Source organism: Podospora pseudocomata, chromosome 5, assembly GCF_035222375.1.
Source record: "Podospora pseudocomata strain CBS 415.72m chromosome 5, whole genome shotgun sequence".
NCBI classification, from domain to species: domain Eukaryota; kingdom Fungi; phylum Ascomycota; class Sordariomycetes; order Sordariales; family Podosporaceae; genus Podospora; species Podospora pseudocomata.
The window spans coordinates 1,774,162-1,787,463 of record NC_085889.1 but is presented as its reverse complement, the minus strand read 5'-3'; the positions used below and the strand labels follow the sequence as shown (position 1 = coordinate 1,787,463).

Genomic DNA, 13,302 nt, shown 5'->3' with positions numbered 1-13,302 from the left:
ACTCTGCAGGACGCAAGATGCTTGGGGTGATCGAAGGCATAGCACGACGAGCACTCTACAGGATGCAATATGCTAGGAGTGATCGGGGCGGTCCTGCCTGAATCCACAAAACAAGAGATAAGTGACGTCGTATTGTGGTCTGGTGCCATCATGTCTGAGCCTCGAGCTCCAAAAAGGCCTTTGCAAGATGTTTCAGTTATCTTCCCTGACAACTGACCAGAACCATCCGATGTATTTTCTAGGCGGGCGAACAGACAGTTTGAGGCTCTGGTAATAAGCTTTCACAACTACGTAGAGGACAACATCCAACCGTTGCCTGGGAAAACCAAACCACCGGCGACAATGCCGAGCCTTGACTCGGCGTCGGCTCTGGACCTTCAAAAAAGAAAGAACGTCGCATCCGGGGCTAGAAACCAACACCCGGACTCCCGATCTTCAACACCCAAACCCCCTCCGTTCCGAACCCTCCGATTTTTTTCGGTTTTTGGCCTCCGTCTGTCCGGCCAATCATGGGTGCAAAGGGGGGGGTGTGCAAGGTGACAGGGTTGTTTTGAAGCACTCAACAAAAGGGGTTTAGGCTCCCCCAACAAAATCGGGGGGTCCACAGAGCCAAGATTTGCACATGCATTTTTGTGTTGTGTGTCTGGCCAGCAGCAGGGGGCAGAGAATAATAAAAAAAAAGTTGTGTTTGGGTGGATGGGCAACACCGGTGGTTTTGACCGGGAAGTGGGATAGGAGGGTTATGGGATGGGACGGAAGGATGAGACGGATGGTGGGTAGGTACACACGGTGGTTGATGGCATGAAGGAAAGGGAGAGGGCTAGCAGCTGGATGATGAGAGGGTGGTTGACAAAGAGAAGGCAAGACCCCGCCCCCGCAGTCGAGAATCTGAATTCTGACGAAGAAGGAGATGCACTGACAGCTGGCTGGGATTTGTGGTTGGTGGGTCCTATCCGTTCCCGCAACACCACCTTAATAGGGACCCCACATTGCGGATCTTATCGATGAGGGACAAGACGGGACTTGCTGTTATTGTTGTTGTTGTTGCAGAACTGTCGACGAAACAAAACAGCAAGAACGAGTCAATTCGGGGTGCTTCTTCGTTTGGTTGGGCTGGGATGACGGCCTTGCCACTGCGCCTGAGACTTCGAGGCCGAGGGTTTCTTTGACTAGATCAATTTATCGTTGGCAGCTGGCACAGCAGAATGTCCATCTCACTCTTGGGAATCCGAATTCAGAGGACTGCGCGAAGGGAAAATGCAAGTCTACGGCGATCGTCAGCTACACTAGCCTTCGAGCCTTCCTGTTCGCTCCAGCACCGTCCCTTTTCCAATTGCAGCCAATCGGTTGGGCCTCGGCATGATGCTAGATGATGGTCAACTGCGTCGCTGTCTCAGGCTCAGCTTGCAAAAAGAATGTCAAGAGTTCCTAGCATGTGAGTCTCCCGCCACCCACACCCACTCCAGAGGCGAGGCGGTGAATACCTCTGGTGCTCTCTGCTCTCCAGATCGATCCAGACATTGCCATCTGGATGAGCTAGAGAAGAGATTGCCCACCTCATCCCATGGTGAGGTGGCCAATACGTGACCTTCACGCAGAGCAGCAAACTCTATGTATGCTCTCCCAGCCTTGTACTTAATAAGGAGAAGGCGCATTCCTGCATTGACAGCAAACTGTGCTACAAAGTGGTTGCAGTGGCAGGCAATATTCTGTATCGACTTGTGCCGGGTGGTCCTTCTGTTGCAGCGGTGTCCCAACAAAATCAGACATATCGACCCACGGATAAGGAGACCGAACCGCCGCACACACACGAAAATTTCCGGACCGAGAAGGGACTTCTTTTTTCTCTTCCTCTCCTGGCCTTCCTAATCCTCTCTTTTCCCTCTCTGTGTGGCCGATCGGGTTCTGTTTTTTTTTTTGAACGGTTCGTGGCACCTTCTCTACCTGGCGCTATCCTAAATTAACCATCCGGCCGTACTAACAACACCCGTGCCCCAGACCCTTCCTTTTTTTTTCCCTCTCTCCCTTCCGCCCGTTGCTGCTGTTCTTGCACACGGTGTACTACCCGGAGCTGTTTCTCCTCAGCGTCCATCTTCTCCAATTCGTCCGATTACTCGTGCGACATCCCTCACCATGGCTGCTGGAAAGTCTTCCGGCGTTGCTGCCGAGAAGAACGCCTCTCAAAGAAAGGCTATCAACGGCGACTCGGCCGTCTCGAGCTACGCTCCCTCCCCCGCCGATTCTCCCCGTCACTCGGCCTCGTCCACCTCGCTTTCGTCTCTTGCCTCGACTGACGCCCCGGCTCCCAAGAAGAATTATGGCAAGCTCATCGACACTTACGGAAACGAGTTCGAGGTCCCCGACTTCACCATCAAGGAGATCCGCGATGCCATTCCCAAGCACTGCTTCGAGCGGTCCAACCTCCGCAGCTTCAGCTATGTCGCCCGTGACATTGCTCTTTTGGCCACCACCTTCTACCTCTGGCACAACTTTGTGACCCCCGAGTACGTCCCCAACAAGGCTGCCCGCGTGGTCCTCTGGGGTGTCTACACTTTCCTCCAGGGTCTCTTCGGCACCGGCATCTGGGTTCTTGCCCACGAGTGCGGCCACGGTGCCTTCTCCGCTTCCAAGACTGTCTGCAACGTGACCGGCTGGTTCCTTCACTCTGCTCTCTTGGTCCCCTACTACAGCTGGCAGCTGAGCCACAGCAAGCACCACAAGGCCACCGGCAACATGGAGCGCGACATGGTTTTCCTTCCCCGCACCCGCGAGCAGCAGGCCACTCGCCTCGGGAAGATGGTCCATGAGCTTCATGAGCTCGCCGAGGAGACTCCCATCGTTACTTTGATCCACTTGGTTGGCCAGCAGACCATCGGCTGGTGGAACTACCTCCTCACCAACGTTACCGGTCACAACAACCACGAGAGGCACAGAGAGGGCCGTGGCAAGGGCAAGAAGAACGGTTTCGGCGGCGGGGTCAACCATTTCGATCCCCGCAGCCCTCTGTATGAGAACCGTGATGCCTGGGCTATCATCATGAGTGACATTGGTATTGCCTGCACCATCTCCATTCTGGTGTATCTCTGCAAGCAGTTCGGCACCGCCAACATGTTTGTCTGGTACTTCCTCCCCTACATGTGGGTCAACCACTGGCTCGGTAAGTTTGATCTCGAATCGTGGACCAGAAAGGGAATTTTGTGCTAACGAAGCAACAGTTGCCATCACCTTCCTCCAGCACACCGACCCCTCGCTTCCCCACTACACCGAGGAGGAGTGGGACTTTGTCAAGGGCGCCGCCGCCACTATCGACCGTGAGTTTGGCTTCATCGGCCGCCACCTCCTCCACGGCATCATTGAGACCCACGTCCTCCACCACTACGTCAGTACCATCCCCTTCTACAACGCCGACGAGGCCACCGAGGCCATCAAGCCCGTCATGGGCAAGCACTACCGCGCCGATGTCAAGGACGGCCCCGTTGGCTTCATCAAGTCCATGTGGAAGGCTGCTCGTTGGTGCCAGTGGGTTGAGCCCACCGAGGGTGCCGAGGGTCCCGCCAAGGGTGTTCTCTTCTTCCGCAACCGCAACGGTCTCGGTACCGCGCCTGCGAAGATTGCCGCTCCTGTTGCCAAGTGAGTGAGTATGGTTGATGGGGAACTCAACTAAAGTTACTGCTCTCTCTACCCCGATCCTTCAGCCATGACTCGGAGTTGTATAAGAGGAGAGCTCTTGTATATATTATCATCATTCCCGGCCCTTCCACGCCGTACCTAGCGAGGTGTTCCATTGCTTTCAGGCCAAACGCAACATCTCTACGCCCCTCTTTCCTGGACTGGACCAGCCTGAGCGGACACCAAGCATTATCCCAATGACTTTTTGTTGGGACCGACTCGGAGTTTTATTTTTTCTCGTTTGTGGCTTTCAAAAAGTTCCCACACTGTGCTGGAACGGGGCTGAGTGGCGGCGCTTCAGGCAAAGGACGGCGTTTCTCGTTTGACTCGATTGTTGATAGCGGTGATTTATGCTATTCTGTTTATTTGGTCTGGCGGGAAGCGCGTGACAAGACAAGAAGCAAATCGTTTAAAAGACAAGGAGAGTCTGGCAAGACAAAATAAATAGATGATTAGACACGAGACCGGGGTTATATGATGAGGGGAGTTAATGAGAAATGTTTTGAACGTAAAATAATTGTGTTAATCTGTGAAGTGATAAAGTGTGAGGTGAGGTTATTAGAAAACAACGAGATGGTATGGGTTATGATGTCCCAAAACCTGGTATAAGAATTTAAGAAAGTGGTGTTGGGGGAAGCAGGTTGAGGATGTGTCAAGTGCGGGGAAAGGGCAAATGTGGGAGGATCATGCGAGTGACTTACTCCGTCCGTTCCGGGAACCTTTTTGGGGGATACAAGCAGGAAAACTTGGAAAGTTTTGCATGCTAGGTACTTAAAGAAAGAGAAACCTTATTTGTTGGGGGGGCGCTGGACCTTTTATACCTTGAGTTCGGGATGGGTCACGATGATTCTTCTTCAGGATTGGGGTTACGTTGGTGAAGTCATGACTGTTAGCTGGAACTGCTTGAGCGTGGCTGGAATAAGGTCACTTTACAGGGGATGGGGTATGTGCATTTAGGTATGTTGAGGAACAATTAGGAGCTTTATTTATAGTAGTTTATTGCACTATGGTGTTTTTTGCGAAGCAGGTAGATGTTATGGGATTTGAGTTTTGGGGCTGGGAACATTATTTTTGAGTACGTATGGACAGTCAGCTAAGAAGTCAACCATGCGTCAAAAAACCCAAATCACCGAAGAGAAGCCCGAGATTTCGGAACCGAGGTGGGAAGGAGTGAAGTAGAAAATTGGCCAAGGAACGGAGAACTTTAGCAACACCGAGGGTCCGGTCTTGTCGGTTGGTTTGGTGATTGGGGGTGGGAGTCTTTTGGTGCGCGTGTTTGGGGTATGTGGCACAGCTTGTATGGCAATTTTGATCTCTTGGGGTGTGGAAGATGATTGTTGGTCTGCCGGTTGTTATTTAGACTGTTCTGGGCTGGAAAGGGGGTTGGTTCGTTGTTGTTGACAAATGGGGGTCCTGTCGTCATGCCTGGCACTTGAGGTTCAGTGTTTGGTTGGATGTGAAAGGGCATACTCAGGTAGACGTGGAGGGATGTAAGTGACATGGAAGGTGAAGGGGAAATAAAGGCCTGTGTGAGAAGGATGGGTTAGGATTCCGATGATTGCCTGAACGCTGTTATCTTCACAATGGTGAAGTCGATTCACAGGAGCCAGACACCCGGATACCAACCTACTGTTGAATTGTGGATGACGAGAGAAAGCAAGACCCTGCACCTTGCTGACCAAGTACCAGTTACAGACCTAACTACCTACCTAGGCACCAAAGCCACTCTGGTTGATGTGAGTCCAGCACAGCCGAACTTTGCCCCCTTATTTCCAAGTGCCCGAAGCCATCTCATTTCGACTGGGTGCTAATTTCAGTAGTCGAGGTAGCAAAAGTCGTGGGAAAGGCAGTGGGTGCAAGAGTAGTGGTCCAGTCGTCGGGTGTGCTCTCTGTTTCAGTCCCGACGCATGACATAGTACCATCATAGTTGGTGAAGACAGTGTCTGTTGTAAGTTTACTTTGTTAGCAACCTTTGGTCGTGAGTGTCTTCACGATTCAAGGTCTGGAAGTGAGAGAAAATAACAACTTACCCAGATCCCCTGTCACATTCTTGATCGCGTACTTCTCCTCGTTCGTGTCCCAGAACTCGCACTCGCACTGTAGAATAGCCCCAGGATCGGCAGTCAGGATGCACTTGTCGCAATCTCTGCTGAGCTTGCCATATATGGAGGCCGCGAGCTTCATAGTGATGTCGTTGAAACCAACGCAGAAGTCCAGCACGGTAACGGGGTTTTTGACCAAAGGCTTGGAGGGGTCAAGGGGTGTGCAGTCAGCTGAAAGACCGTAACCATCAAGGGTGATGTTGGTGCAGGTCTTGGAAAAGTCGTGGAATTTCTCGAAGCCCGGGCCTCCTTGAGCCCTGGTCAAGGAGGTGGTGAGGGCGAAGAGCCCGATGGCAAGCGTGTTGACAGAGGCGAACATCTTGATGTTTGCTCTGCAGGTGTTGGATGGGCTGGTTGTGTTTCTGGAGGGCAAGTCGTTGAGGAGAGGAAAAGTCATGGCTTGAATAGCCAGGAAGAAGCTGGTCGACCATCTTTTGAGATGGGGCCTTGGAGCGACTCAAACGAAGAGCATCACGGGGCCACTCGATGACCTGCCAAACAGACAAATGGTTGCTCCTTCCTCTACACTGTTCCTCTACACTGTTCCTCTACACTGTTCCTCGATCGCATATCATCTTGTGACGTCGTTGGGTCCATGCAGGAGGAATGGTCTCCGCTACTTTTGTTCTGCTCATGGCGGGTTCAGGGGCTCCAGTAAGATCAAGAGAGCAAAGAGTCGAGAAGTAGGCTATGTGCCTTCAGATAGGTAAAACCAAGGGACTTTGGAAATAGCATCCAGTGGCCAGTTCAACACCTGCCGACCCTTAGCTTAGATAACTACCAAGTCAGTTATGTCTGACAGCTTTGTTCAGAAGATGCTTCATGGATGAAGCCGTCATTGTCGCCAAGAGCTAGCAGTGGGTTCTCTAGAGTAATGCCGCTTGCCCAGCCGGGAGCTAAGTTTTGCAAAATCAGCAACTTTGCTTGGTTGCAAGAAAACGGTGACATGATAGGGCTGGCAAAAAGGAAAAGGAGAAAAAGAAATGAGAAAAAGGACGTTGATATAAAACGTCTTTTTCAGAGTGACACCAGACAAACGTTGCATGAAGCCATCGTGGAGAAGGACCTTCGACTGGTAAAAGCAGCTGAAGCCGGTGGAGCGAAACAGTGGCCAACCTCAAAAGGAACTGAAAATAATCGGGGCCCGAAGTGTGGATATCGTGGGCGAGACGGTGATACCGGCGAGATCCGTTTGCTTGCTACCGCAGCAATCCCGGGTTGCTCCCCCGAGATCAGCTCCCGAGGATCATCAACCTCAACCGAACCGACCAGCCTACTGTGCGACATGTAAGTTGCCAATCGTGAGACGCGGGGAGTTGGAGATGGAGGAGGACCCTGGAATGTGGAAAGGCGTTGCGGTTTATGCGCGATGTTTCTGTGGTGCTGTGCCTGGCGGTGGCATAAAACCACCGAATCCCCAAACAACGTCTTCCCCGCCACAGGCCCTGTCCAGAGATTAGGCGCGCCCCTCCTTCATTTCCAGGCCCCGATCGATTGCTCCATCTCACAATTCTGGAACGATGAGAAAAAAAGAAGAAAAAAAACAAAGAAGAAAAGCAAAATGGAGGTATTCAAGGTGCATTTCTATTCACGAAGTTGCGGTCCACTCTTTCTACATTTTTTACAGAGTGGGAAATGCATCGGGATTGGGGGTGAGAAATGAGGGTGTTCCCTCATGGAGGGCATCCGGACGCCACAGCCGGCCCGCGGGCAGAGTGGTGAAGCTGCAAGCCACAGTGTTTCCGCACCTCACCGTTGCTCCCACACCTGTTTCACAACCTCTGCTGTCGGTGGCCTTGTTGGTGGGGAGGGAACAGAGCAGGCCGCTGACTGACTCCGAATATCTTCATGAATCGGGAGTGCACAAGTGGCTCTGCATGGGCCTGGTCTGGGTACGCTGTTCCGGGGAGGCAGTACAAGTCATGACTTTACTGGCGGGGGCACCGTCGCCTGTTCAGCTTGTACCGTTGGGTATTAACCGTGGCCGGTGTTTTTGTCCACCATGGCCGGAAGGATGGACGGATGGAAGAATAATATCAGATGGCGGCCGCAACCGGATTGGAGCATTTTCACGCTTATCTCCAACAACACAGGGAAATGTCTGCATCTGATATCACGACTCACTCAATCGAGATACCGGTTCCTGGCTTCCCTTTGTGCCTTGGTTTTAGCTCATCTTGGGAGATGCTCGCGGCAGCTTTTCATAGGCTGTGCCCCACATTTGATGCCAGGTCTGATTTCCGGACCCGCGCTTTCTTACCCCCTTCTCGCTTGCGCCGTTAGTTTCTTCGTCATTTGCGCGCCCATCGCCCACCGCATCTTGACTCGTTTTTTTCCTTCTCTCCATCCTGATTTCCTGATTCCTGATTCCTGATTCCTGATTCCTTCGACACGTCGCTCTTTTTTTTCCCTTCTTTAACAAACAATAGGCCCGTCCGTCTCCTCGACGTCGGCCAGACACTCGTTCATCCCACACCCACACCAGCCACCACCATAGCACCACACCACACAACCACGACATTCGCTACATAATAACTATTGCAGCCGCCCGCAGCATAATACGAAGAAAATCAATTGTTCACAGCATCCTGCGTACCGGAGTAGTTAATATATCACCAGCTGCTGCTTTTTGTTCCGAGCCGAGTCGCGCGCCACGTTTGTTTGTTCCGGTCGCCCAATCGCTCTTCGACCCAAACCCTATCGTGAGACATCTGCTCGGCATTTCAGGGGTTTGCCGCTCAGACGCCGTGCGCCATATCGTCAATCCAGCGGTTGGCTCCGAAACGACTGCACTGCGACGCTTCCCGTCGCATCCATACTCTCGACTTCAGGAAACCAAACAATAAAACCTTCCAATTCGCATATCGACATCGGTCTTGTTGGTGGATCATGCCAAGATGATGATCTATGAGAGACCCGTTCATGATGCCGTCCTGCCCGGTCCAGGTTCGCCTCCGGGCATGACGGCCTCCAAATCCTCGAAATCCTCCTCCCTCAGCTCCATTGCCTCGGACGACTGCAGTGTGCTTGCCGATGTTAGTCACTTTGAAGAAATTGGGCTCGATGACGGCCAAATCGATCCTCGACGGTTATCCGACCCCAAGAGCATTACAAATCCCTACGATTCGCGATCCGTTACGAAGCGGCCCATGTCGGCTTCGACGCCACGACTCCAGAGCTCTCGCGAATCCTCCAGGACACGCTCAAAGCGGGATTCCGCATCTTCGGTCAAATCGCGCCCCAGTATCGCTCCACTGCAGAGCTCCAGCCTGCGAGCTGTCAATGGACGCGTGAACAGCCTTGGGCCTTTGCCGGAACCGCAAACCAGCCCACTGCCAATGCGCAACCTCGCTCTGCGTCCTGCTTTGAGCTTGACTGCGCGGCTCAGAAGCCCCAGTCCAGGTGGGCTCACACTCGCCCCACGAGACACCAACCTTGCTCCGAAGCCACGACGAAGCAGCTGGCAGTCCAACCGAGAGCGCAAGTCGGCCATGGAACTCGAGCTGGAGTGCGACGAGGATGACGGAGACGACATTCCCGACGGCCTTGTTCTGGACAACGTTCCCCTTTCGCCCAGGCCGCCCAGTGAGCGCACCAAAAGCCAGCCCTCGTCAAAAACGCCATCCCCAGAGCGAACTCCCAAGGAGAGAGTGCGCAGTTTCGGAAATGGTACACCTCCGGTTGCCGTGGCCCAAGGCTGCCTCCGATCCCCCATGTGGAAATCCGAATCTGCCCTCTCCACGCTCAGTTCCGCCGCCTCCAGCAGGGTGACGAGCCCTGTGGCTACGAGATCCAAGAGCTGGAACTCGGTTTTGAACGACCTGAACCCCGACGCCAAGGCCCTCACAGAGAAGCTTGAGGAGCATGCCGAGGATTTGGAGCACAGAGCTCAACGGTCTAGCACAGGCTCGATGCCTACCCCCAGAAGGCTTTCCGAGACGGATGCGAAGCCCAGAGTCAAGTCCGCGTTTGCCGAACTGCCCCCTCTCCGCAAATCCAACATCATGATTGATCCATTACCCATTTCCAAAGAAAAAGAGGCCGTCTTATCCCGCACCCGCCCATCTTGGCTTCCCCCCAAGGATCCTGCCGAGGAGCGCAGGCACCTGAAGGAATACCAGAAGATGATGGCCCAAAGCCAGGAGGCCGAGAGGCGTCGGGAAGATGCGAAGCGTGTTCGCTCAGAGTGCCGTGATATCGCAGCAAACAGCATGATGGCGATTTGGGAACGTGATATTTTGCCCCGGTGGAACGAGGCTGTTCGCGAGCGCAGGACGAGGGATATGTGGTGGCGAGGAATCGCACCACGGAGTCGAGGAGCCGTATGGACCAGGGCGATTGGCAATGATTTGGGCCTGACCAAGACATCTTTTGACGCTGCATTGAGCCGTGCCCGTGACGCCGAAGCAAAGACAAAGTCTGGACATGCCAGCATGGAAGATGCCCGTGCTGTTGGCTGGTTTGACTTGATCAGAAGGGACGTCCAGGACCGAACATGGCCAGACCTTCGCATCTTCCAGCCTGGAGGCCCGCTCAACCAGAGCTTGGTCGATGTGTTGAAGGCTTATTCCATGTACCGCAGTGACATTGGCTACGTGTCTGGGTGTAACGTGAGTTGCTTACCGGTTCTTGTTCTTTTTGGCTCATGCTAACCACAAAACAGACCATCGCGGCACTTTTGCTTCTCAACCTCCCAACCCCAGTTGATGCCTTCATTGCACTTGCCAACGTCCTTAATCGGGGCCTGCCACTCAGCTTTTATGCATCTGACGCCGGGGCCAAGTCGTCTGCCTACAACCTGTTGCTGCAGACTCTGGCCCAGAAGGCACCCAACCTCTGCGACCATCTGACGAACCTCCCTGACCACAGCCCGGATGCCTACCTTTCCGAAATCTTCACCTCCCTTTTCACCCGCCAGCTCGCCTTGGACGAGGCCACTCGGCTATGGGATGTTTATGTCTTTGAAGGTGATGCCATCATGATCCGTGCCGGCGTGGCTTATCTCCTCAGAAATGAGATGACGCTCCTCAGTTCTAAGAACATGGCGGACGTCCAGGCCACGCTGAACCTTTCATCAGAACAAAAGGCACCTCGTGTTGTTGGCGGCAACGGTGAAGAGGAGAGGTGGATGCGGGCCGTCAGGGATGCTGGCAAAACCTGATCTGTGACCACGGCCTTTGTTTCCTTTTCTTTCTGGGCATGTGGGCAGTACATATGAGACAGAGATGACACTTTTTTCACGACCGGGTACACTACAACAAGGCGAAGCAAAGACCAACGTACATATATTTGCAACCCTTTATACGCCAACCCAACCACATACACTTCCAACGCAGTCATGAAACAATGCGGGTGTCGAACACCTTAACCTTGTTTACCCAGAGGCTGCGTTTTGTCTTTTTTTCTTTTTTTCTATTTTTTTCGTCAAGGCATCAGGCGTTTGTACCATGGAGCTGGCGTATGATGGAGCCACGGCTACCTCACCTGTTTCTTCGCTTCTTTTTCTTTCGCGGCCCCGGTGTTCTTCTATTCGACCTTTTTTTTTTTTTTTTCCCCAGTGGCGGCCCAATCTTTGTTCACAGCTGGTTCCTTTTTCTGTTCGGTTCTTCCTTTCTGATTCTACTTTGAGATAATAGTCTTGTACTATTACTATTGTGTATATCTTAATTCTTCAAGTTTTTATTCTTGGTAGCGAGGGGAGGGGGGGGGGGGTTGGTGTGGTGTTGTTCAAGTTGTATGTTGAGCACGCAGCAGGCAACAACGCTAAGGGGATGAGGGCGGTTTGGTGTTTTTGCAGGCGGAAGCTATATTCTGAGGAGTGATTGATTGGGTGTGTGGGATAGACGGGAGGGAAGGAAAAGGTTGAAGTGATATGAGGAGTATCGATGGGAGTATAAATACATTAGGGAGATACCCTGTTGCCATGATACTCTTTGATTCTGTTTATATATGATGTTGATTAGTATGTGATGTTCGTGATGATTGTGGTGGTTGTGGTGCCTGTGATGCTTGTGAGGTCTACCCAAAATATTCATATAAAAGCCATACTTGAAAAAGAACCTGAAATCTATTCGTGTTTGTGTCCAGGCCTTATTCAGTTCCCTATACTCCAATATGATGGTACGGGACCTCTTCCCGAAGCTCCTTTCTACAGGCCGTTTGGTGTTGAGCCTACTTACCCAATTAATCTTTGTGTTTTGCTACTGACATCGTCATGGCAGGATACCACATGTCATCCATCATATGCTTAATCTTTATTTTAGGATATAATGCCAAAATCACCCACTGTTCTAGTTACTAGACACTTTGCCTTTCTCTTCTCGACCGCCGTGGATAAGCAGTTTCTAACAGTACCTAATTATCTACATGTTCTCCCGATCACCTGGCCCTCAAAGAATCTCAGCAAATATCTCGAGCGAGGAGTCGTGCTCGTTGACCCAATTGACGATACGAGAGAAATTGCGACACATGTGAACTGTAGATACACGTGCCTCAGGCTGGGCATCCCCGTGGTCTGTGTAGAAGATAAGGCCAGTATCGGCATGGCACATGAGCACCTGGCGAAGAAGATCGATGCAGCGATCAACATGTTCCCAGGTCATTTCAGGCGGATCCTGGAAAGTATCGACATGCTGATAGTGATTTCTCCAAATTAACTTTCGGGTGATATATTCAAGCAGTGGAGCTGATGAAAAAACCTCCGCCGGGGCGTAGTAGTGCCGATTTGCGCTTTTCGTAGGCTTGGATGTTGGGTCGAACGCCTGAAGTGTTTCGTTGTTCACCAAGATAACTGGTTCTACGAGCTTCGCATCAGCATGCTCACACTGCTAACTTGGTGTTTAGGGCACTTGAGTACGTACGGTCAACCGGAGAGTCCCACATATCATCGAGCTCTTCCCGGGGTTGTCCCTTGAAAACAGACGGCTCCCCCAGCTCTGCATCAAACCTCATGGGCGACCTCTCTAGGTCCGACAACGGATCTACACCTTTATTAGTATTCAGAAATAACAATGTTGTTAGCGTGCGTGGTGTGTGATAGCTGTGCGAATTGAGACGAGGAAGAATGCATGTTGAAAGGATTGGTAACCGGACTTTGGAATCCTAGTTTCACTCATGGTAGGTACCTAACCTCAATCCTTACAAGTTGGAAACTGCCCCCAACGACTCAGCCATGTGTCCAGGCATGTGTTATGCCCGTTGGTCCCGCTCAAGACAGCGGTTTATTCCATATCTTAGTCCGTTTCACGGGTGACTCTCTCCGCCCCTGGGGTGGTCAGTATGTAGCTGTCTCGGGGCTTGCCGAACGGTGTTGAAGAATCATGCAACCAGGAACTTACTATGCCCAGCTGCCTGGGCAGGTGTTCGAGAATCCCTGACATGCTGGTTTCGAGAAGCATATTTTATTCGGCGTGCTGTGTAGAATGCGGCCCACCCAGTTCAGGTGACACTTTTGAAAACCAAGCCTTGGGGTGGGAGGGGCTCCATGGCTGTGTTTTTGTCATCGAAAATGAATCCACAAGCTTAACAAATC

The 13,302-nt window shown here is 52.2% G+C and overlaps 4 protein-coding genes across 4 annotated transcripts; 2 read left to right on the top strand and 2 right to left on the bottom strand.

Moving 5' to 3' along the window:
- Positions 1–95: 95 nt before the first annotated feature.
- On the top strand, positions 96–4,289 carry FAH12 (Oleate hydroxylase fah12). Its single transcript, XM_062890859.1, has 2 exons — positions 96–3,157; positions 3,216–4,289. The coding sequence occupies exons 1-2, from the start codon at positions 2,134–2,136 to the stop codon at positions 3,632–3,634; spliced, it is 1,443 nt and encodes a 480-aa protein (XP_062741996.1). The 5' UTR covers positions 96–2,133; the 3' UTR covers positions 3,635–4,289.
- A 785-nt stretch (positions 4,290–5,074) lies between these two features.
- Positions 5,075–6,168, bottom strand: QC762_504325 (uncharacterized protein; the record flags this gene model as incomplete). Its single annotated transcript, XM_062890858.1, has 3 exons — positions 5,075–5,094; positions 5,379–5,612; positions 5,700–6,168. The coding sequence occupies 2 exons, from the start codon at positions 6,166–6,168 to the stop codon at positions 5,461–5,463; spliced, it is 621 nt and encodes a 206-aa protein (XP_062741995.1). The 3' UTR covers positions 5,075–5,094; positions 5,379–5,460.
- A 1,760-nt stretch (positions 6,169–7,928) lies between these two features.
- On the top strand, positions 7,929–11,252 carry QC762_504320 (uncharacterized protein). The gene is made up of 2 exons (XM_062890857.1): positions 7,929–10,381; positions 10,435–11,252. Exons 1-2 carry the CDS (start codon positions 8,669–8,671, stop codon positions 10,930–10,932), a joined length of 2,211 nt encoding a protein of 736 aa, XP_062741994.1. The 5' UTR covers positions 7,929–8,668; the 3' UTR covers positions 10,933–11,252.
- A 755-nt stretch (positions 11,253–12,007) lies between these two features.
- On the bottom strand, positions 12,008–12,722 carry QC762_504318 (uncharacterized protein; the record flags this gene model as incomplete). The annotated part of the gene is made up of 2 exons (XM_062890856.1): positions 12,008–12,567; positions 12,632–12,722. 2 exons carry the CDS (start codon positions 12,720–12,722, stop codon positions 12,161–12,163), a joined length of 498 nt encoding a protein of 165 aa, XP_062741993.1. The 3' UTR covers positions 12,008–12,160.
- Positions 12,723–13,302: the final 580 nt, after the last annotated feature.

Excerpts from the sequence above, each read along its gene's own strand:
- FAH12 (XM_062890859.1), top strand. The coding sequence starts at position 2,134 with ATGGCTGCTGGAAAGTCTTCCGGCGTTGCTGCCGAGAAGAACGCCTCT. Across the intron at positions 3,158-3,215 it reads GTGGGTCAACCACTGGCTCG|TTGCCATCACCTTCCTCCAG; the intron begins GTAAGTTTGATC and ends ACGAAGCAACAG.
- QC762_504320 (XM_062890857.1), top strand. The coding sequence starts at position 8,669 with ATGATGATCTATGAGAGACCCGTTCATGATGCCGTCCTGCCCGGTCCA. Across the intron at positions 10,382-10,434 it reads GCTACGTGTCTGGGTGTAAC|ACCATCGCGGCACTTTTGCT; the intron begins GTGAGTTGCTTA and ends ACCACAAAACAG.